At 39.8% G+C, this 22,113-nt stretch overlaps 1 protein-coding gene and 3 long non-coding RNA genes across 4 annotated transcripts; 2 read left to right on the top strand and 2 right to left on the bottom strand.

The window, feature by feature from the left end:
- Positions 1–7,222: 7,222 nt before the first annotated feature.
- LOC133739850 (uncharacterized) lies at positions 7,223–10,626 on the bottom strand. Its single transcript, XR_009860850.1, has 3 exons — positions 9,448–10,626; positions 8,445–9,366; positions 7,223–7,514 (listed from the first exon to the last, which is right to left on the bottom strand). It is a non-coding gene; the product is annotated as an uncharacterized LOC133739850 (long non-coding RNA).
- A 402-nt stretch (positions 10,627–11,028) lies between these two features.
- On the top strand, positions 11,029–13,538 carry LOC133735196 (protein WUSCHEL-like). Its single transcript, XM_062162606.1, has 2 exons — positions 11,029–12,522; positions 12,612–13,538. Exons 1-2 carry the CDS (start codon positions 11,934–11,936, stop codon positions 12,827–12,829), a joined length of 807 nt encoding a protein of 268 aa, XP_062018590.1. The 5' UTR covers positions 11,029–11,933; the 3' UTR covers positions 12,830–13,538.
- Positions 13,539–14,672: 1,134 nt separating this feature from the next.
- LOC133739962 (uncharacterized) lies at positions 14,673–17,511 on the bottom strand. The gene is made up of 3 exons (XR_009860933.1): positions 16,835–17,511; positions 15,832–16,753; positions 14,673–14,901 (listed from the first exon to the last, which is right to left on the bottom strand). It is a non-coding gene; the product is annotated as an uncharacterized LOC133739962 (long non-coding RNA).
- A 2,101-nt stretch (positions 17,512–19,612) lies between these two features.
- LOC133740265 (uncharacterized) lies at positions 19,613–21,781 on the top strand. Its single transcript, XR_009861093.1, has 4 exons — positions 19,613–20,077; positions 20,169–20,271; positions 21,405–21,453; positions 21,581–21,781. It is a non-coding gene; the product is annotated as an uncharacterized LOC133740265 (long non-coding RNA).
- The last annotated feature ends 332 nt before the right edge of the window (positions 21,782–22,113 follow it).

The following is a 22,113-nucleotide window of genomic DNA, read 5'->3' as shown; positions in this document are numbered from 1 at the left end:
CTAGGAAAAACCCACATCTTTAGAGTCACACTTACAACTCTAAAAAAAATCTCGATCACTCCATCTATCAATTGCTTCAACAAGCAATATGTACCATCTTAGCATCCACTAATCGATACTGGTACCACACTCAGTATCTCACCCACGAATCACCTTACTGCTCATTTGGTGGTAAGTCAACATCTAGTGGGTCAAAATTCTGTGATTATAGCACTTCACACTAACCACGTCATAATCCATAATCTGTCCTCACAACAGTATCTGGCCTCATAAATTAGTTATACAACCCTAGCACTCCTAGAGTTGAAAACAACGTTATTACCTAAGCTCATACATCAACACAATGTCTCTTCACAGTCAATCCTATCACGAGGTCATATCAATCTTTCCATAAGTCAACCATACACAAAATCCATCATAGTAACAACGAATTATGCATTACTACTCAACAATAGTCAGTGAACCAGCACTCCACAATAATTTCCAATACCATCCGCAGATCTCAAACCACACCCCGACATTTAGCTAATATATAGTAGCTATCCTAAACACCAAACAACTGTGCATGAATGAATGCTCCATTATAACACAATTCCATCACTAAGCAACCAATAACTGCTAAGTATTCTTCAACTCAAAACATCTGCATATCCAACTAATGGAAAGTATCACAACTACTAGTCAAATACTCGTAACGACTTTAGATACAAGCATTGGTCAAACACCATGACCCCAACAACCAACGACTACAATGCACATAAGGATACTGTTTTTCGTGAAAACCATCCTCAATAACTCCACCAGAGTTTAATCCAAAGGTTCCCATTCCTCAAAGGTGATAACTCAAAGAAGCTACACAAGCTCCACCACTTCACTTACAAAGTCAACCTATGCCATGATCACTTGACATACTACCCTTATTAAAGGTAACATAAGTATCTCCCAAATTACATCACTACACTCGAACACCAATATAGTCTTGAGAATTCTGTCTCATAATCTCTCACACTCCTATCATCTTGAGTTGGTGAGATCAATTCTCTTTTCAACTATTCCTAGGGTCTCAATCTCTTTCACCATTTCAACCCAAGAATAACATCCATCACATCAACTACAGGTAGACTAGGCAACTCAACCTCTAATGCCTCCACCTCATCCTCAACTGTCTCCATAGAAAGGTCCTGTCCCTACATCAGACTCGACCTCTACCTCACCGACTCATCAGAGTTAAATCCAGAGGTTCCTATTCCTCGAAGATCACAACTCGCGGAAACTAAACTTATTCTAATACGAACTTAGTAGACAACTCTACCGTCCTACGGACTTACACGTTGTCTAGACCCCATACTAAGACATACCCAATGATTTTACCAGTACCGAAGAGTATATGATGGGGATCCGCTGCAGACGGGCCATCACTCGGGAGGTACTGATTATCACCAAATATGTACCTTACGCTCTGATACCAAACTGTCACGCCCCGGATTTTGAATGATAAATTCAAATCCGAAACCTGAATAATTACAATTACAAAAAAACCAAATCTCGAAACTTCGAGTTCATTATTACAATTCACTCTCACAATATATTATAAAGCTCAAATGAGCATAACACACCTCACAACTTACAATTGTTGTAAAACTCTAACAATTGCTCTAACCGCACGATCACCGTCCTGGTTCTCCTGTCCTGTAGGATTACCCGCTACACAATTTGAATAGTGTACCGGGAGTTGCAACAACACAAAACCCGGTAAGCTTTTTACAGCCAGTATGAGTAAACAAGAAAGAACTGTTGATTTATTAGATTTCAAGACTACCACAAACCCACGTTACTTTCTCACTCTCATATATATATATAGACACTTATGAGTTACTCTCAATTTAGCTCATAAGATCACTCACTCTCATATATATATGTAGACACTTATGAGTTACTCTCAATTTAGCTCATAAGATCACTCACTCTCATATATACATATAGACACTTATGAGTTACTCTCAAATTCGCTCATAAGATTTCCCAACATTTGGTAGACAGACTCATATATATATATAGACCCTTATGAGTTACTCTCAATTTCCCTCATAAGGTTACCATATATATATTGACACTTATGAGTTACTCTCAATTTCACTCATAAGGTCACTCCACATTTGGCAGACAGACTAGAGCTCTAACTGAACGTAACCACTCGTCCGGCCACAGACGTGATTACGATTTGATACTATTAATAACCACCAGCCCGGTACGAGAGCGTGATTCACTAATAGATGCCATGGTCACCTCGTGACCTAGTGATCTCCACAGATCACAACAATTTATTGTTCCTCAACAATAAAACTCAACACCTCTCACAATATATTGTTTCTCAACAATAAACTCAATACCTCTCACAATATATTGTTTCTCAACAATAAACTCAACACAACTCCAACAATACATATTATTTCACGTAATAATATATATACAGACATTCACACAGGAATGTCTAATACACCAACAATAGTTCATATGATTGCAAAATAAAGCAATTAAATATATTGGGTTCGTAATATGAACCACGTGAGGTTTACTCACCTCTAATCCAGCTGCGTCTTCTTAACAGCTCCATTAACAATCTCACGAATCGTCCGCCAAATAAATCCATCGATCACCTAATCCAATAATGATCTTAACTTAGCCAACAACTCAAAAGCACACATATACGGAAACCCACGGTCGGATTCTAATTTTAATGATGATCCAACGGTCAGATCGAAATCATACGATGATCCAACGGTCGGATCTGAATTTAATGATGATCCAACGGTCGGATCCTCACGGATCGCCTTTAGGATCATCCTCCAAAATTATCACGAAGACTCCGATCTTCTTGAATCACTCTAACAAACATCTCCATAAAATTATATGAAAATCCGACGGTCAGATTCTCACGAATCGCCTTCCGAATCACTATTTCTCAATTATACGAAGATCCAACGGTCGGATCTTCGCCCGTGACCTCACAAAGTCACCGGGACAGTCATACGATCAACATATCCAAAATTGAAGCAAAACCGATGGTCAGATCTTCACAGATCGTAAACCGAAGATAAACGTAAAAACGTTAAATAGTAACGTCAAAACGAAAATCCACTATTTATCAACTTTTTCTAACATGACCATGTTATATATCAAAACGCTCGTATGGATGCATAGATCATCACCTAGATAATGAAAACTCGAAATATGGTCTGATGCGCCGCCACAAGCGGTGGTCAGTGGGCGGTCAACGCGGCGGTCAACGCCGGTCAACCACCTCAGATGGCAAAGTGACCAACTACAAACTGGTTCAAAATGAAAGGGTGGTCGACTTTCATACCTGGAGCTAAGCCTGGTTCGGCCTAGATCGTCCTAAATCAAGCGTTGAAGTTGGATTAATCTCGTGCGTCTGATCAGATTCCAGATTGAATCAGGGACGTCGAAATCTTCAACTCGTGATCTTTCACTCCACACTCCAAATCGTCAAGCAAGGCCTATATGGGGATGATCAGGGGGAGGAGGAGATCACGAAAATGGGGAGGATCGGCCCGTGCAACGCCGGCACGGCCAAGATCCGGTCGGGTCGAATGCTAGGCTCTGGGGGGCTTCGATCCACGTCTGGGGGCAGCGGCGGTGCAAGGGGAGGCCACCAGGCGGCTGGGCGTGGCACGGCGAGTCCGGAAAGGGCCGGGTCGTGGCCGGAGGACGCCGGAGGAGGGAGATGGGTCCGGGTCGGGTCAGTCGGGTCGGCTGCGTAGGGAGGAGAGAGAACGGAGGAAACCGGGGGCCAAAATGCAAAATTTGCATTTTTTCGTCCTTAATGAATAAATTTGATATTTTTCCTATTTATAGAAAATTCCCAATTTTCAAATATTCATAACTTAATCATACGAACTCCGAATATTGCGTTCCACATGTCCACGAACTCGTATCGACGAGCTCTACAACTTTCATGAAGGGAGTTTTCCCAAATTTTGAACGTATAAAAAGTCAACTTTGTTGACCCCCTAAAAACGTTCGTTTTCGAAAATAAAATCGTTCGAACTAATTCCACAACTTCTCCAAGCTTCGTACTCGCTCCTACTATCGTGAAATCATTTCTAAAAATCCACGGAATTTAATTTGGATTTTCCGGGGTATTACATAAGCAACTCTCGAATTACAATAATAGAATCTGAAAATTTCATTCAATCATATAAATTTCAGAAATTAATATTTGTTCAAACACATATGTCAACTAGGCAAAACCAACGAAATACAAAGCAAATGTTACAAAGGAGAATCGGATTACACCGTGGATGATGATGGTGATGAACGATTGATGTTGTGATCTCTTGAATCTCGAAAGCAAGCTTCAAGGATGGTGATGGATGATGGATGCTCACGGCAATTCTTCTCCTCCCTTGGCCTTGCTTGAACTCGTGGAGATGACTAGAGGATGGAGATGCTCACGGCAAAAGGAGAGGTTTTCTGATTTTTTTCTAAAGTGTAAAACGTAAAAGAAGAGGGCCCTTTGACGTTGAGAATGAAGGAGTATATATAGGGGATGGCCTCCTTGCTCTCCAAGCCGTGTGCTTCCTCAAAATTCTCACGGCAACAATGTGATAACCCCACATAATTTCCTCCAATGCTTGCTTGCCACATAAGCCCTATGAGGTGGTTCAACCAATAACAAAATTCTCTTTTAATTCCATAAAAATCTTGGCCGAAATACCTTGAGATAATTTCTGATTTTTATAGTTCAAATTCGGCCAAACTTCCTTTAGGGAATTAAGGAATGTATCTAGACTTCTTTTGAGCTTTTCTTGGTCTCCACACATATTTTCTTTCCTTAAAGCTCTCTAGAGAATATCTCTTTGCCGAAATCTTTTATTTTCTCTTTGATTCACACGGCTATTCCTTCTTTTCCTCTTGGCTTGGACGGCAAAAGATCTCCTAGGGTTTATCTTTCCTTTAAAATTGCCCTAGAAAATCTCTTGCCGAAATCTTCTAGGTTCTTGCTTGATTTTCACGCACATTCTCTCTCCTTCTTTGTATTTTCACGGCAAAAAGGTTCCCTAGGGTTTATCTTGCGTCACAAACCCTAATTGCATGGGCTTTTATCCAATTTGCCGAAAATCCACTTCATTCTTGAGAGTTCTTGGGCCTTGTTGCTTCAACTTCAAGCCTTGTCACCTTCCAACGTCATAACACTTCATTTTTCCATTTCTTTTTCATAATAACGTTGGAAACTTCATTGGTAAGCTTTCCTCCTTTTCGCAGGGTTTCCTGGTTGAAGCAGGAAAACTTCTTTTCTTCATTTCTGCTCATTTCTGTGGTCCATTGTTCCTCATTTTTGCTCCCCTTAACGTTTGCAAGCTCCTCTTTCCATTTATGAGTTCATTTCCACTTTTTAGCTCCGAGGTCCTGAAAATAGAAACTAGTAAGAAAAATAGAAACTTTCCTAAAATGAAAAATGGCAACTTTCCTAAACTGAAAATGGAAACTTTCCAAAAATGAAAAATAGAAACTACAAAAATGGAAACTTTCTACAAATAGGAACTTTCCCAATCGAAGAATGGAAACTTTCCTAAACAGAGTTTTAATAAGGAAATACCGCAAGAAATGTAGGGAAAAGCAAGTAAAACGTCACATTAAAATGCTCCTATCAATACTCAGGTACCATTTTGATTTTTTTTGAAGTACAGGTATGAAAATTAATAGTCCGGAAAAGTCCAGACACTGTTTGGACGGCTAACTAACAGAGTCGTTAACGACAGGTACAATAATTGGGTTAGGTTTGTTAGTCGAGGTACTGATTTGTTATTTCTAAAAGTTGAGGAACCTTAATTATCAGTGGCGAAAAATTCACTTACTGTTTCTAAAATTCTCCCAAATACATATAAGTATAAGTAGTTGTTGCCTGCTGTTCTAGATTTTAAACTTGGATTATAATACACTAGCAATTTGAGTAGGTTGTTGTTGGCTAAAGATTGAACTTTTTTGCTTTCAAAAGTTGAAGGCAACAGTGCATGTGAGAGTTCAAGCATGGTTTATGTCCACAAACTGCAGGAGTTTTGCCTTTGACTATTTGCCACTTAAACAAGAAGGTTGAGTCAAGTAGCACTTGTCCATATTCTACTATTTCAACTTTGGACTTGGGCAACAGTATTGTTTTATGATAATTGCTTCTAAAGTATTAATCTCTTTTACTTGGAAACATTGTATGCTTTGTACATGTCAGTGTCAATGCACCATTGTACGTTTAAACACACGAGTCTTATGTACTTTTAATCTAATGCACATACAAGACTTGAAGAAGTTTTCAACAAAAGAAATATGGTTTCATGAAAGGAACAATGAGTCACAGTCTTATCATTCATGTAGTATAAAGATTGTCAGCATGGTGATTGGGGTAAAATTAGTCTCCCTTTCATATTCTCTATGATCAAGATTGCATTGTGATTAGAATACTAGATAAAAATGCATCTGGACCTATAATTATGTTGTGCCTGTTTTCTTGATATCTACCTTAATTGATTTATTAATTTCCTTATACCCTGTTTCATGTCTGACCAAATTTGCTTATGATCAGACTACAAATGGAGAGTGTTGATCCAACTCAATATGATAACAGACTTTTGATCAGTGTTCTAAAACTCGGTCGCCTAGGCGTTGGGAGGTGAGTCTCCGCCTCGAGTAGTGGCTAATCGGTGAGTGTGGGCGGTTTGATTTTAAGAGGGCGCCTTAGAGACCTAGGCGAGCGCCTAGACGTCTGGGCGATCGGTCAGAATAGGCTGGGCGGTTGGGCTAGGCAGAATTCACGGTGAAGCTTCTACAGCATGTCAGATTTCGCAGCAGACATGGTGCATACGTCGGCGTACGTGCTGACGTGCTAGTTCCGATGACGGAGGTGCGAATAGAGTTGGTGGAGGAAGGCGGGATAATGGTGCTAGCTAGTGGAGATCGTGGACGTTGGATCGCAGAAGGAGATATTGCTGGAGATCGTGATGCTGAAACTGTGAGTGAGAGGATTTTAGGTTTTTGGCTTTTGTGGATATATTCAAATGGGTTTTTGGGTTTGCTGTTGAGCCACATCGTCCTCTTGCATAAATGATCGTGGCCACATAAAACTGCCGCTCTTTATTTCAATTATACACCTCGGCAAAAGTTGGATTGAAAAGAGAGCAAGATGGTGTTACTTGTATATTCTTAATTATGTATTTGTCACGCCCCGAATTTTGAATAATAAATTCAAATCCGAAACATGAATAAACAATTAATACAAATAACGTTCTGAATTTTTTTTTCTCAGAAACAAACACACCACTCGCCACTCAACACAAAACTCGAAAACCTCGAGTTAATTATTACAATTCACTCTTACAAAGTAAAATCGTAAAGCTCTAAATGAGCATAACAAACCTCACAATATAATGCTGTAATTCACATAACACTACTCTAAGCAGCCCGATCACCGTCCTGGTTCTCCTGACCTGTAGGATTACCCGCTACACAATTTGAATAGTGTACCGGGAGTTGCAACAACACAAAACCCGGTAAGCTTTTTACAGCCAGTATGAGTAAACAAGAAAGAACTGTTGATTTTAAATTACAATTCTTATAACTCAACAACACAACCAACAATCTCAACATCCACGACGCAAACGTCAACCAATTCAATATCACCACTTTGGTCCTATCACACAACACTATCACCACTTTGGTCCCATCCCATAACACGTTAGAGCTCTAACTGCCTCGTTACCTCTGACACCTTGGCCTAGGGTCAAGCAACGGCAAAAATACTTCGGTTAACACTATAACCGTCGCGCTTTGGACATCCCCATCCTCAGCACCATATACTTCGGTTAATAATAAACCGTCGCGCTTTGGACATCCCCGTCCTCAGCACACAACTTCGGTTAATAATAAACCGTCGCACCTTGGACATCCCCGTCCTCAGCACACAAACACTCCGGTTATCCTTAACCGTCGAACTTCGGACACCTCATCCTCAGAACCCTACATTCTCTAACTCTATACATCCTCCAATGTAAATCATGAATATTAACAAGAACTCATCAATCATGTTCATCACATATAAATATGGTAAGTCACATGTCAATTCATAATAATTTAATCATCCCAATTCCACACTCTTCAATGTCACACCATTCATATATAATCACGTAAATATATATATACGTAATTATCCGCTCAGGGATAATCACTAATACCAACTATAGTTCACATGCAATAAAACCGAGAAATTCATTTGTATAGTAAAAATCATTTTACTTACCCATGGACCGTAGTTGATCAAGTCCATATGATTTTAAAACAAATATTTATTCCATAAATATTTTCACGCAATTACGACAAAATAAGGTAATTAAATTTATTCGGTTCGTAATATGAACCACGTGAGGTTTACTCACCTCTAAATTCCCGCTGCGTCTTCTTAACAGCTCAAAATACAATTTCACGAATCGTCCGCCAAATCAAACCGTCGATCACCTAATCAAACATGACCTTAACTTAGCAAATAACTCAAAAACATAATCAAACGACAATCCAACGGTCGGATTGAAATTAAATGATGATCCAACGGTCGGATCCTCACGGATCGCCTTCCTAATCACTGTTTTGCATTTATACGAAGATCCAACGGTCGGATCTTCGCCCATGACTACACAAACCCACTGGGACTGTCATAAGATCATCATATCAAAACTACAAGTCCATCTGACGGTACTAACTTCACAGATCACAAATCTAACGATCGAAATCGATCTAAACTTAAAAATTCATAACTTAATCATACGATATCCAAAAATTGCGTATAATATATCGAAATGATCGTATTGAAATATAGAATCTGAAAATGTACAGAAACCATATTTTTGATCCCCGGAGGTGGCCGGAAAGGGCCGCCGGAGTTAGTGGCAGAGCCGCCGCCGACCACCACCAATGGTGTCGGGGCCGGGCTGCTCTTCTTCCTCTCATCATGCTTGACAACTTTCATAACTAGCACGAAGTCTGAAAATGACCGGAAGGGGTCGAAAATTACTTTGAACAGTATGAAGGTGGCCGGAATTTTCCAGAAACCGGCGAGAAACTGCAGAAAACGGCGAGCTCCAATTCGACGTAAAAACGTCAATTTAAGGCTTCGATTCCTTCTGAAGAGTTGTTAAGAAACTCAAGAAGAACTCACTGGTTCAAGAATCACAGAAAAATATGGTCTGTAGCTCGAGATATACCGATCGAAAGCTTCGGTGGTCGGAAAAATTCCAGAATTTTGCAGAATCCGGCAAGGCTTGATTTCGACGTCAAAACTTCAATTTCAGGCTTCGATTCCTTCTAGAGAGTTGTTAAGAAACTCAAGGTGAGTTTACCAGTTCAAGAATCACTCAAAACGATGCACTACAACTCGAGATATACCTATCAAAAGCTTCGGTGGTGGTGGAAAATTTCCAGAATCCGGCGAGCTCCGACGAACGTGAATCCGATCACTCCAGGTGCGATCCTTCTAGAATGATGATCAGAAGGTTGAGGCGAGTTCAGGGAGCTAAGGATCGTGAGTTTTGGTGGCCGGAGCTAGGAGAAAACCGGCGTTGACCGATTTTTGTTTCAAAGTTTGCGGCTCCGACTGCCGGATTTGAGGCCGTTCCGGTGGAAGTGATCACGTCTAGCAGGTAGGCGGCGTCGAGGCGAAGGCAAGGGAGGTGGTCTGGTGTCGATTGGTGGCCGGAGGAGGGAGAACTCGGCCGGAGAGCTTTGCTCTGTTTTTTCTGGGCTCGGACGCGCGCAAGAGAGAGAGAGTTCGGTTTCCAGAAATGGAACTGAAATTATTTTTGGTAATTTCCAAAAATGGCAGCTTTATACTAAACTGGAAACTTTTTCAAAAAAATCATAACTAATTCATACGAACTCTGATTTTTGCATACCACATATGCACGAGATCGTATCGACGAGCTCTACAACTTTCATGAAGGAAGTTTTCCCCAATTATGAACGTATAAAAAGTCAACTCCTTTGACCTCCCCTAAAACGTTCAGTTTTCGAATAAAAATTGTTCGAACCAATTTCACCACTCCTCCAAGCTTCATACTTTCTCCCATGACCACGAAATCATTTCTAAAATGTCCTCGGAAAAATAATTTAGATTTTTCGGGGTATTACAATCCACCCTCCTTAAAGAAATTTCGTCCCGAAATTTAAGCGTAAGTCAATTCCTCTTGATTAAGGTTGACCTAACCATCGAATCTCCATCATTCCCAAAGTTGTAGTAATCTACAAAGCCACAGCCCTTTGTATAAAAATACATTCCTATGGCCACTAAATCCTTTCGTCACGATGTAAATTCACAAAACAACTGCTCAACATCACTCCACATCAATTACACAAAATCATCACGTGGATCATCACAGAGATCATCACTTAGATCTTCACAGAGATTATCTCATAGATCCTCACATAGATCATCACCCTGTACTGGCATACAAGCACAGTAAAGACTCCCACAAAGCGTTTCGCTACTCCATTAGCATCACGGTAAATCTCTATAGTAAAACTTAAGCATGCACTATTCTACACAACAATAGAGATGCATCACTCAAAACAAATCATTCTCAAAAGCACGCCAATAAAACATGTCACCCAGTGATGATGACTTGGGCTTGCTCAATCCTTGGGCTAAGCATTAGGGCTGGCCAATTGGGCCGAAGAACCGAACCATCTACATTTCGAACCGGCCCAAACCAATTTGGGTTTAACATTTGGGCCTACTATTCGGGCCGAACAATTGGGCTCACTATTTAGGCCTACAAATCGGGCCTAACATTTGGGCTTACTATTTGGCCCACAACTTTTTAGCTCGGCTACGGTATGAAATTATACATACCGTAGGTATACCGTATATACGTATGCATACCATACAGACTGTATATACGTATGCATACTGTACAACCGTATATACGTATGCATACTTTACAGACCGTATATACGTATGTATATCAAGCATATACGAGATCCAAAAATATTTGTAAGAGGTAAGGTTCGAACTCCCGACCTCGAACACGAAGGTTTTGCTCCCAACCACTGAAGCAAGAGCTGCCTTCATTAATATATGCTCACGTGTTATATTTATTATGTCATAAGCGACATAAATAAAATAACAGGGAAGGCAAGGTTCGAAACCTCAACCTGCCGCACGAAACCTTTTTCCCCCAACCACTGGAGCACAAGCTGTGCTTAATATAATGTGTACAAATGTTATACTTATTATGTCATAAGCGAACATAATAAAAATAAACGAGAGGCAAGGTTCGAACCTCTGACCTCTTGTACAAGAGCCTTGCTCTTCAACCACTAGAGCACCAGCTGCTCTCGTTACTATCCATGCAACTTCTTTTATTTATTCTATCATAAGCGATAGAATAACAACAAACTGTCGGTACACTCCACGTGCCACGACACGTCTCTTCCGTGATTTACGGAAAGCAAATCACTTTCGGCTAAAGCTGTCTGCCACAGCGTCTCGAGGTTCGGCCTGTCCCCTTACACGCTCTCCACGCGCCAACAACTTTTCCGGGTTTTCGGATGACTTTAATCCAACGCGTAGATTGAATCTCAGAGATCGTCCATCCAACGGTGGAGATCTGCTCACCTCGTTCTATAAATAGGTGCATCCTGGAGAAAAACTGTTCACACCAAAGAAAAGAAATTTTCCCCAGCCATTCTCTCTCAAACTCTGCAGTCTTCCTCTCGAAACTCAAATCCTTTCTTCATCAATTTCAATCCTTCTCTTCTGATCTTCTCTCCCATTTGAAGATTCGATTTCATCTTTCCTCTGAGAATCTCAGATCTCCAATCACCAGTTCAACAACTCCAATCCTTCTAACAAAATCTCCCTCAAACACTAAACCATGTATTCCTCGATATTCACATCCTCTCACCTCATGACCCAAGAGCCACGAACTCTGCAACTAATGGAGCTCCAAACCCCGCAACAAATGGAACCACAACAACAGCAACCAACAGAGGAGGGAGGAAACACCCAAGCAGCTGGAAGTAGTGCCAACATGGATTTCTGGCGAAGCCGTACCAGATGGATTCCTACTCCAGAACAAATAAGAATCCTCAAGGATCTTTACTACGTCAAGGGATTTAAGTGCCCATCTACAGAGCACATTCACGAGATCTGCCTCCAGCTGAACCAGTATGGACATGTTGAGGGTAAGAACATTTACTTTTGGTTCCAGAACGTCAGGGCTCGAGAGAAGCAGATGAATAGGTGTAATCAGGCTGCTCCAGTGCCCATGGGAACTAGTTCTCTTGGTACTGGTGGATCCATCGATCTCAATTTTGGGTCCACTGGTTCTACTGGTGCTGGTGGATCCATCGACATCAATTTTGGGCCAGCTGGTGGATCCATCGACATCAATTTTGGGTCCACTAGTTCTACTGATGATGGTAGATCCATTGATCTCAACTTTGGTTCCACCTATTCTACTGGTAATGAAGGATTTCTTGATTTAAATTTAGTTTCATAATCTTCCTCACACTTCAACACTAATACCAGTACAACTCTTTTGGCACAACAGGAGGACAAACATCCCTACAACAACGAGGAGGAGATCACCAGGAGGTTCAAACTCTTCCTCTGTTCCCCGTGCACGGCGAGGACGTCTTTGGTAACCTGAAGACTACTTCCGAGGAAGGTAGCGCATTTGGTTACTATTCTGGTGGCTCAGGCGGTTACCACAGTGGCTCAAACGTTTCTCTTGAGCTCAGCCTCAACCCATCCGGAGCTGCTGACTAGGCTTAGTATAGAATAGTCCTCGTTTCCCTTTTTGTAATATAAAATCAATAAGATTGTGTGCATGTTTTCTTTTCTTTTTGTTTAACCAACAACAACACCAAGGATCGAACCTTGGTCACTCAATACTCTTTTCAAAAACCATCGAGAACTCTGCTGCACACATCTTTCATAATGATGCAATAAAAACAATCACTCAAAACCTAGCAATCAATTAAGTCACACAGAGGTCAAGCTAGTATCCTCTGAGTCAAACCAAACACAATAATTTCGTCGCTAGAATTAGGGATTAATAAAGCTAAACACTTCCTGAGTTAGTTAGGAAAAACCCACATCTTTAGAGTTACACTTACAACTCTAAAAAAAATCTCGATCATTCCATCTATCAATTGCTTCAACAAGCAATATGTACCATCTTAGCATCCACTAATCGATACTGGTACAACACTCAGTATCTCACCCACGAATCACCTCACTGCTCATTTGGTGGTAAGTCAACATCTAGTGGTCAAAATTCTGTGATTATAGCACTTCACACTAACCACGTCATAATCCATAATCTGTCCTCACAACAGTATCTGGCCTCATAAATTAGTTATACAACCCTAGCACTCCTAGAGTTGAAAACAACGTTATTACCTAAGCTCATACATCAACACAATGTCTCTTCACAGTCAATCCTATCACGAGGTCATATCAATCTTTCCATAAGTCAACCATACACAAAATCTATCATAGTAACAACGAATTATGCATTACTACTCAACAATAGTCAGTGAAGCAGCACTCCACAATAATTTCCAATACCATCCGCAGACCTCAAACCACACCCCGACATTTAGCTAATATATAGTAGCTATCCTAAACACCAAACAACTGAGCATGAATGAATGCTCCATTATAACACAATTCCATCACTAAGCAACCAATAACTGCTAAATATTCTTCAACTCAAAACATCTGCATATCCAACTAATGGAAAGTATCACAACTACTAGTCAAATACTCGTAACGACTTTAGATACAAGCATTGGTCAAACACCATGACCCCAACAACCAACGACTACAATGCACATAAGGATACTGTTTTTCGTGGAAACCATCCTCAATAACTCCACCAGAGTTTAATCCAAAGGTTCCCATTCCTCAAAGGTTATAACTCAAAGAAGCTACACAAACTCCACCACTTCACTTACAAAGTCAACCTATGCCATGATCACTTAACATACTACCCTTATTAAAGGTAACATAAGTATCTCCCAAATTACATCACTACACTCGTACACCAATATAGTCTTGAGAATTCTGTCTCATAATCTCTCACACTCCTATCATCTTGAGTTGGTGAGATCAATTCTCTTTTCAACTATTCCTAGGGTCTCAATCTCTTTCACCATTTCAACCCAAGAATAACATCCATCACATCAACTACAGGTAGACTAGGCAACTCAACCTCTAATGCCTCCACCTCATCCTCAACTGTCTCCATAGAAAGATCCTGTCCCTACATCAGACTCGACCTCTACCTCACCGACTCATCAGAGTTAAATCCAGAGGTTCCTATTCCTCGAAAATCACAACTCGCGGAAACTAAACTTATTCTAATACGAACTTAGTAGACAACTCTACCGTCCTACGGACTTACACGTTGTCTAGACCCCATACTAAGACATACCCAATGATTATACCAGTACCGAAGAGTATATGATGGGGATCCGCTGCAGACGGGCCATCACTCGGGAGGTACTGATTATCACCAAATATGTACCTTACGCTCTGATACCAAACTGTCACGCCCCGAATTTTGAATAATAAATTCAAAATCCGAAACATGAATAAACAATTAATACAAATAACGTTCTGAATTTTTTTTTCTCAGAAACAAACACACCACTCGCCACTCAACACAAAACTCGAAAACCTCGAGTTAATTATTACAATTCACTCTTACAAAGTAAAATCGTAAAGCTCTAAATGAGCATAACAAACCTCACAATATAATGCTGTAATTCACATAACACTACTCTAAGCAGCCCGATCACCGTCCTGGTTCTCCTGACCTGTAGGATTACCCGCTACACAATTTGAATAGTGTACCGGGAGTTGCAACAACACAAAACCCGGTAAGCTTTTTACAGCCAGTATGAGTAAACAAGAAAGAACTGTTGATTTTAAATTACAATTCTTATAACTCAACAACACAACCAACAATCTCAACATCCACGACGCAAACGTCAACCAATTCAATATCACCACTTTGGTCCTATCACACAACACTATCACCACTTTGGTCCCATCCCATAACACGTTAGAGCTCTAACTGCCTCGTTACCTCTGACACCTTGGCCTAGGGTCAAGCAACGGCAAAAATACTTCGGTTAACACTATAACCGTCGCGCTTTGGACATCCCCATCCTCAGCACCATATACTTCGGTTAATAATAAACCGTCGCGCTTTGGACATCCCCGTCCTCAGCACACAACTTCGGTTAATAATAAACCGTCGCACCTTGGACATCCCCGTCCTCAGCACACAAACACTCCGGTTATCCTTAACCGTCGAACTTCGGACACCTCATCCTCAGAACCCTACATTCTCTAACTCTATACATCCTCCAATGTAAATCATGAATATTAACAAGAACTCATCAATCATGTTCATCACATATAAATATGGTAAGTCACATGTCAATTCATAATAATTTAATCATCCCAATTCCACACTCTTCAATGTCACACCATTCATATATAATCACGTAAATATATATATACGTAATTATCCGCTCAGGGATAATCACTAATACCAACTATAGTTCACATGCAATAAAACCGAGAAATTCATTTGTATAGTAAAAATCATTTTACTTACCCATGGACCGTAGTTGATCAAGTCCATATGATTTTAAAACAAATATTTATTCCATAAATATTTTCACGCAATTACGACAAAATAAGGTAATTAAATTTATTCGGTTCGTAATATGAACCACGTGAGGTTTACTCACCTCTAAATTCCCGCTGCGTCTTCTTAACAGCTCAAAATACAATTTCACGAATCGTCCGCCAAATCAAACCGTCGATCACCTAATCAAACATGACCTTAACTTAGCAAATAACTCAAAAACATAATCAAACGACAATCCAACGGTCGGATTGAAATTAAATGATGATCCAACGGTCGGATCCTCACGGATCGCCTTCCTAATCACTGTTTTGCATTTATACGAAGATCCAACGGTCGGATCTTCGCCCATGACTACACAAACCCACTGGGACTGTCATAAGATCATCATATCAAAACTACAAGTCCATCTGACGGTACTAACTTCACAGATCACAAATCTAACGATCGAAATCGATCTAAACTTAAAAATTCATAACTTAATCATACGATATCCAAAAATTGCGTATAATATATCGAAATGATCGTATTGAAATATAGAATCTGAAAATGTACAGAAACCATATTTTTGATCCCCGGAGGTGGCCGGAAAGGGCCGCCGGAGTTAGTGGCAGAGCCGCCGCCGACCACCACCAATGGTGTCGGGGCCGGGCTGCTCTTCTTCCTCTCATCATGCTTGACAACTTTCATAACTAGCACGAAGTCTGAAAATGACCGGAAGGGGTCGAAAATTACTTTGAACAGTATGAAGGTGGCCGGAATTTTCCAGAAACCGGCGAGAAACTGCAGAAAACGGCGAGCTCCAATTCGACGTAAAAACGTCAATTTAAGGCTTCGATTCCTTCTGAAGAGTTGTTAAGAAACTCAAGAAGAACTCACTGGTTCAAGAATCACAGAAAAATATGGTCTGTAGCTCGAGATATACCGATCGAAAGCTTCGGTGGTCGGAAAAATTCCAGAATTTTGCAGAATCCGGCAAGGCTTGATTTCGACGTCAAAACTTCAATTTCAGGCTTCGATTCCTTCTAGAGAGTTGTTAAGAAACTCAAGGTGAGTTTACCAGTTCAAGAATCACTCAAAACGATGCACTACAACTCGAGATATACCTATCAAAAGCTTCGGTGGTGGTGGAAAATTTCCAGAATCCGGCGAGCTCCGACGAACGTGAATCCGATCACTCCAGGTGCGATCCTTCTAGAATGATGATCAGAAGGTTGAGGCGAGTTCAGGGAGCTAAGGATCGTGAGTTTTGGTGGCCGGAGCTAGGAGAAAACCGGCGTTGACCGATTTTTGTTTCAAAGTTTGCGGCTCCGACTGCCGGATTTGAGGCCGTTCCGGTGGAAGTGATCACGTCTAGCAGGTAGGCGGCGTCGAGGCGAAGGCAAGGGAGGTGGTCTGGTGTCGATTGGTGGCCGGAGGAGGGAGAACTCGGCCGGAGAGCTTTGCTCTGTTTTTTCTGGGCTCGGACGCGCGCAAGAGAGAGAGAGTTCGGTTTCCAGAAATGGAACTGAAATTATTTTTGGTAATTTCCAAAAATGGCAGCTTTATACTAAACTGGAAACTTTTTCAAAAAAATCATAACTAATTCATACGAACTCTGATTTTTGCATACCACATATGCACGAGATCGTATCGACGAGCTCTACAACTTTCATGAAGGAAGTTTTCCCCAATTATGAACGTATAAAAAGTCAACTCCTTTGACCTCCCCTAAAACGTTCAGTTTTCGAATAAAAATTGTTCGAACCAATTTCACCACTCCTCCAAGCTTCATACTTTCTCCCATGACCACGAAATCATTTCTAAAATGTCCTCGGAAAAATAATTTAGATTTTTCGGGGTATTACAGTATTGTTTAAGTCTATTCAATCAATTCTTTACTCTTTAACTCTATATATTCTTAATTATATAATATATATAATAAAAATAAAAATAAATATAAAATAATACAAAACCGCCTGGGCACCTCCTATACTTCTTATCTAAGTAAGTATAGCCTATGTGAAGTGGTGTCTAGAAAGGGGACAACGTCCATGACGGATTCTGAAATATTCAGAAGTGCATTCAATTGGGCCTAAACCACTATGTGGGAGTAACTCAAGCCAAAATGAATTCTGCCTCTTATGTTCGTCCTCCCCCACCTGACCATTTCAGTAAAGTTGCCCAAAGGATTTGAAAGAAAACTTGTGTCTAGATGACTATACTTGGGCCGTACTTCCAATTGATTGAAAACTTGTGGTTGAATTTGAATTCTTATAAGTTGCTTGATTTTCACAAATCCACCCCTAAAATTGTAAAAACCCGTTTTATACCTACACTATATTTGTAATTTTCATTGTTATACTTTTAATTATACGTGTATATTTGTATTTGTTGTATGTGTGACGTTATACATGTATAAATAATTAACTTGTATTTCTTTTATCGTATAGTTTACTAACTTATTTAATTTTTAATGTTGTTCAGGATTTCCATGAATGTCCGAGCCTTCTAAAATCCCTAGTGCACGAGAGATTGAAGCAAGACTCGAATGTTTGAATAATCCTCCACAACTTGAACACCGAAGACCTTCTCCTTTGAAATTCAAATTGTACTCATTCAACGATCAAGGGAAGAGGATCTTAAATAGCTAAGAGGAATCCACATCACCTACACCTACTCCATCTCTACCATCACTTACGCCATCACCACTTGTATCGTCCAACTCACCTTCACCTCAGATCACACCACCTCATACGCCATCCTTTGAAGAAGAAGAAATGGCCGGTCTTGGAGACAATAATGAGGCTAACCAGAGTATCAAGACCTCTCTACATCCACTGTTGAAGGAGAGCTTCCTCTTTCCATTGTTTTCCCAGCTGTTGCAGAGGGCAAGTCGGCAATTTTGAGATTAAGGGTGGACTTCCTCATAGATTACCTACTTTCATGGACTCTCCATGGAGGATCCTAACTAGCATTTGAAGGAGTTTCAGTTTGTAGTTGGAAGTATGACGCCACTTGAGGCAGATGAGAATATTTTCAAGCTGAAGACATTCCCCTTTTCCTTAGCTGATAGGGCCAAAGATTGGTTATATGAACTTCCAGATGGACATGTCACTTCTTGGGACGCCATGATGAAGGCATTTCTTGAGAAATTCTTCCCTGCTTCAAGAGTTATTACTATGAGGAAGAAGATCACTGGGATTCAATAGGTTGAAGATGAGTCATATCCTGCGTACTACGAAATGTTCAAATCCCTTTTGGCGCAATGTCCCCAACACAAGTTCAAGGATGAAAGCCTCTTGCAATACTTTTATGAGGGTTTGCTCCCTCTTGAGCACCAAATGTTAGATGCTGCTAGTGGGGGTACTTTTGTGGACAAGACTCCAGCTCAAGGGAAGACGTTAATTGCTAATAGGGCTGCCAATGCTTAACAATATGAGGGCATTAGGACCACATCTCGCCAAGTGAACACTACTACAAATTTCCCCATTAGCACCCTTTTTTTAGCCACCAAAAAATCTTCAGTCCCAAAATGAATAGTATTACACTGATATAAAAGATTAGTGGGTTTTTTTTCCCTCTCACTGACCATCAGTGAGTATTATGAACAGTATATAGAACATATTAATTGTTTAATATCAATGACACTGTTAACAGTGTCAACAGAAATGGAATAGTTTTGTTTTGTGATTTTGGGAGCAACCAATCAAAGATCGGTGTGAATTTGTTTCATCACACTGACAATAGTGACCCTATCATTAGTGTCAAAAACCGAATTGAACCAAAAAAAAAAAGAAGATACCAAAATGACGTCGTTTTGGCTATAAGTCAGGAACCCTAACAAGTTTGTTCATATAAATAGTTTCTGATCCTCACTTTTCCCTTCGTCAATTCCTCTTTCTCTCTCTTCCGCCTCTCTTCCTCCATCACGCTCTCACACAGGCACATCGCACAAAGATCAAACTCCAATATGACCAGATCAGACTCTTTCTCTCTCTTCCGCCTCTCTTCCTCCTCTCTTCTTCCATCACGCTCTCACACAGGCACATCGCACAAAGATCAAACTCCAATATGACCAGATCAGACTCTTTCTCTCTCTTCCGCCTCTCTTCCTTCTCTCTTCTTCCATCACGCTCTCACACAGGCACATCGCACAAAGATCAAACTCCAATATGACCAGATCAGACACCGATCAAGACACCAAACGGTTCTATATGGAAGTCGTCATCACCGGCGCTATCAACAAGTGATGGGTTTGTCAACACCGTCTTCTGGATCCAGACCATTCTCGGCCGAAGCTTAGATCGGGTATAGGGCCGACGAGATCGGAAGAGTACGGCATCCCCGATGAATATCTTCGTAGAAAGGTACTCTCTTTTTCTATTTATCAAATTATTTAAAATGTGTTTCACATCAGACTGATATTTCTATTTGTTGGTGATGATGTATACTATTCAGACAACTGTAGTAAGGAGTAACTTGAATCCAGTCTTGAATGAGGAGCTCATGTTGTCTGTTCCTTGGCGATATGGAGAATTGAAGGCATGGAGCTTTACAGTTGGTAAGCACTTCATATATATTATTCTTCCCCACTTTTCATGATAAGATCTGTAATTTTGGTTGTGCGATTGGTTTGGAATGGGAGTTATGTAATTTCGGGTCTAAATTTATGAACTTTGGGAGTTATGTATGTCAGTTATAAAGATTTATGTGAAAATGTGAAATAGACGTTTTGATTGAATGACTTTAGTCATATGAAAATTGAATATATATAAAACTGCACAAGAAAGAATTGCTGGGTTAGCCAAGTATTTGATAAATAAATAGTCAAGTGGTTTGCTTTGAGTAGGAAAAGAAAGAAACTGTGCTTAGTCTTCCTTTTTGTTCCCCTGTTTCAGATCTAAAGCACAATATATATAGAGGTTTCTTACGCTAGGCAGGTTATACTTGAACTTAAAAGAAAATCTTGGGTAAACATGTTTATTCTGAACCTTCTTTGCAAGATGGAATCATATGTCAAGCAATTTAACATTCAATAGCATCTATGCAGATGAATGTGTATTTTTTTTTTCAATGTTCTTGGCTTCATTTATGTTGATTAGCAGATCCATAGTTTAGTCCTTTCTTGAGTCTAACCACATGTATAGTTACTTATGTATACATTTTCAGTACAATCAGTTACATTAATTTAGTAATCTTGGTTTCTACATCATTTTTTTTTCTGTTTCTTTTTGTGGTTCCTATTTCATTTTATACTTTGAATGCGGAAATATATATATATATTTTTATGAAAAGTTTCTTTTTGGGGTCAGGTTACATCATATGATGCTTGAAGATTTGGGGTCAGACTGACTTATGACCCTGTGTTAAAATCTGGGAGTGAAAGTATATATATATATATATATATATATATATATATATATATATATATATTTCCGCATATATATAGAAATATATTTCTACATCTGAGAGTGAAAGTTAATCTTGATTATCTGAGATGTAGAAATAAACTGCCAGAGTGAAAGTTAATCTTGATTAAACTGCGGAAATATATTTCTACATCTTATACATTTATATGCGGAAATATCATCTTGATTTTAACCATCTGTTTCTACATCATTTTTTTTTTCTGTTTCTTTTTGTGGTTCCAATTTCATTTTATACTTTTAATGAAAAGTTTCTTTTTGGGGTCAGGTTACATCATATGATGCTTGAAGATTTGCCGAATGGTATTATGGATGAGGTATTTTTCTACACATTATTTTGTAAATGTCATGTTTGGATTTCTTACAGAATTGAATGCATGTGTTGCTACTTGCTAGATAAAACTTCACAGTGCAAAATTTAATTCTTCTTTTCTGGAACTTCAGGTACTGTGAGCATGTTGCCATTTGCTTTGAAAGAGTTTGTCCATATCAAAGAAGGGTTGCAGTTGTGGAGAAGAAATTTTGTTGTCTCTGGATGTAATGAATTATTTTTAGTTGGCAAATTTGTTGTATGATGCATTTTTTTATTATAGTATACAGTACATGAAATGTAGAGGTGCCAAATATTAGTATTAGCTAGTATTTGGCACCTATTTTTTTTTATTCCAGTTTAATGATTTTGCCACTGATATCAGTGGATTCCGAAGCCACTGCTATTAGGATCAGTGCTTTGGCACTGATTTGGATGTAATTTTGCTTTGGTTAAAGGCATCACACTGATAATTTAACAGTGTGCTTAGCCCCATTAGCACCTACAATAGAGGGGACTGATTTCCCATTAGTGGCTGCATAGTGGCTAATGCCATCAGCCACTCTTATCAGTATGCTTTGTCCCAATAGGGACTAATTCAAATCAGTGGGGTTTGGGGAAATTTGTAGTAGTGGAAGGAAGTGACTATCAACTCGGATCTCAATGC

Source organism: Rosa rugosa, chromosome 3 (genome assembly GCF_958449725.1).
Source record: "Rosa rugosa chromosome 3, drRosRugo1.1, whole genome shotgun sequence".
Classification (NCBI taxonomy): Eukaryota; Viridiplantae; Streptophyta; class Magnoliopsida; order Rosales; family Rosaceae; genus Rosa; species Rosa rugosa.
Note: the sequence above shows the minus strand (reverse complement) of the source record. Positions and strands in the feature narration are given on the sequence as shown.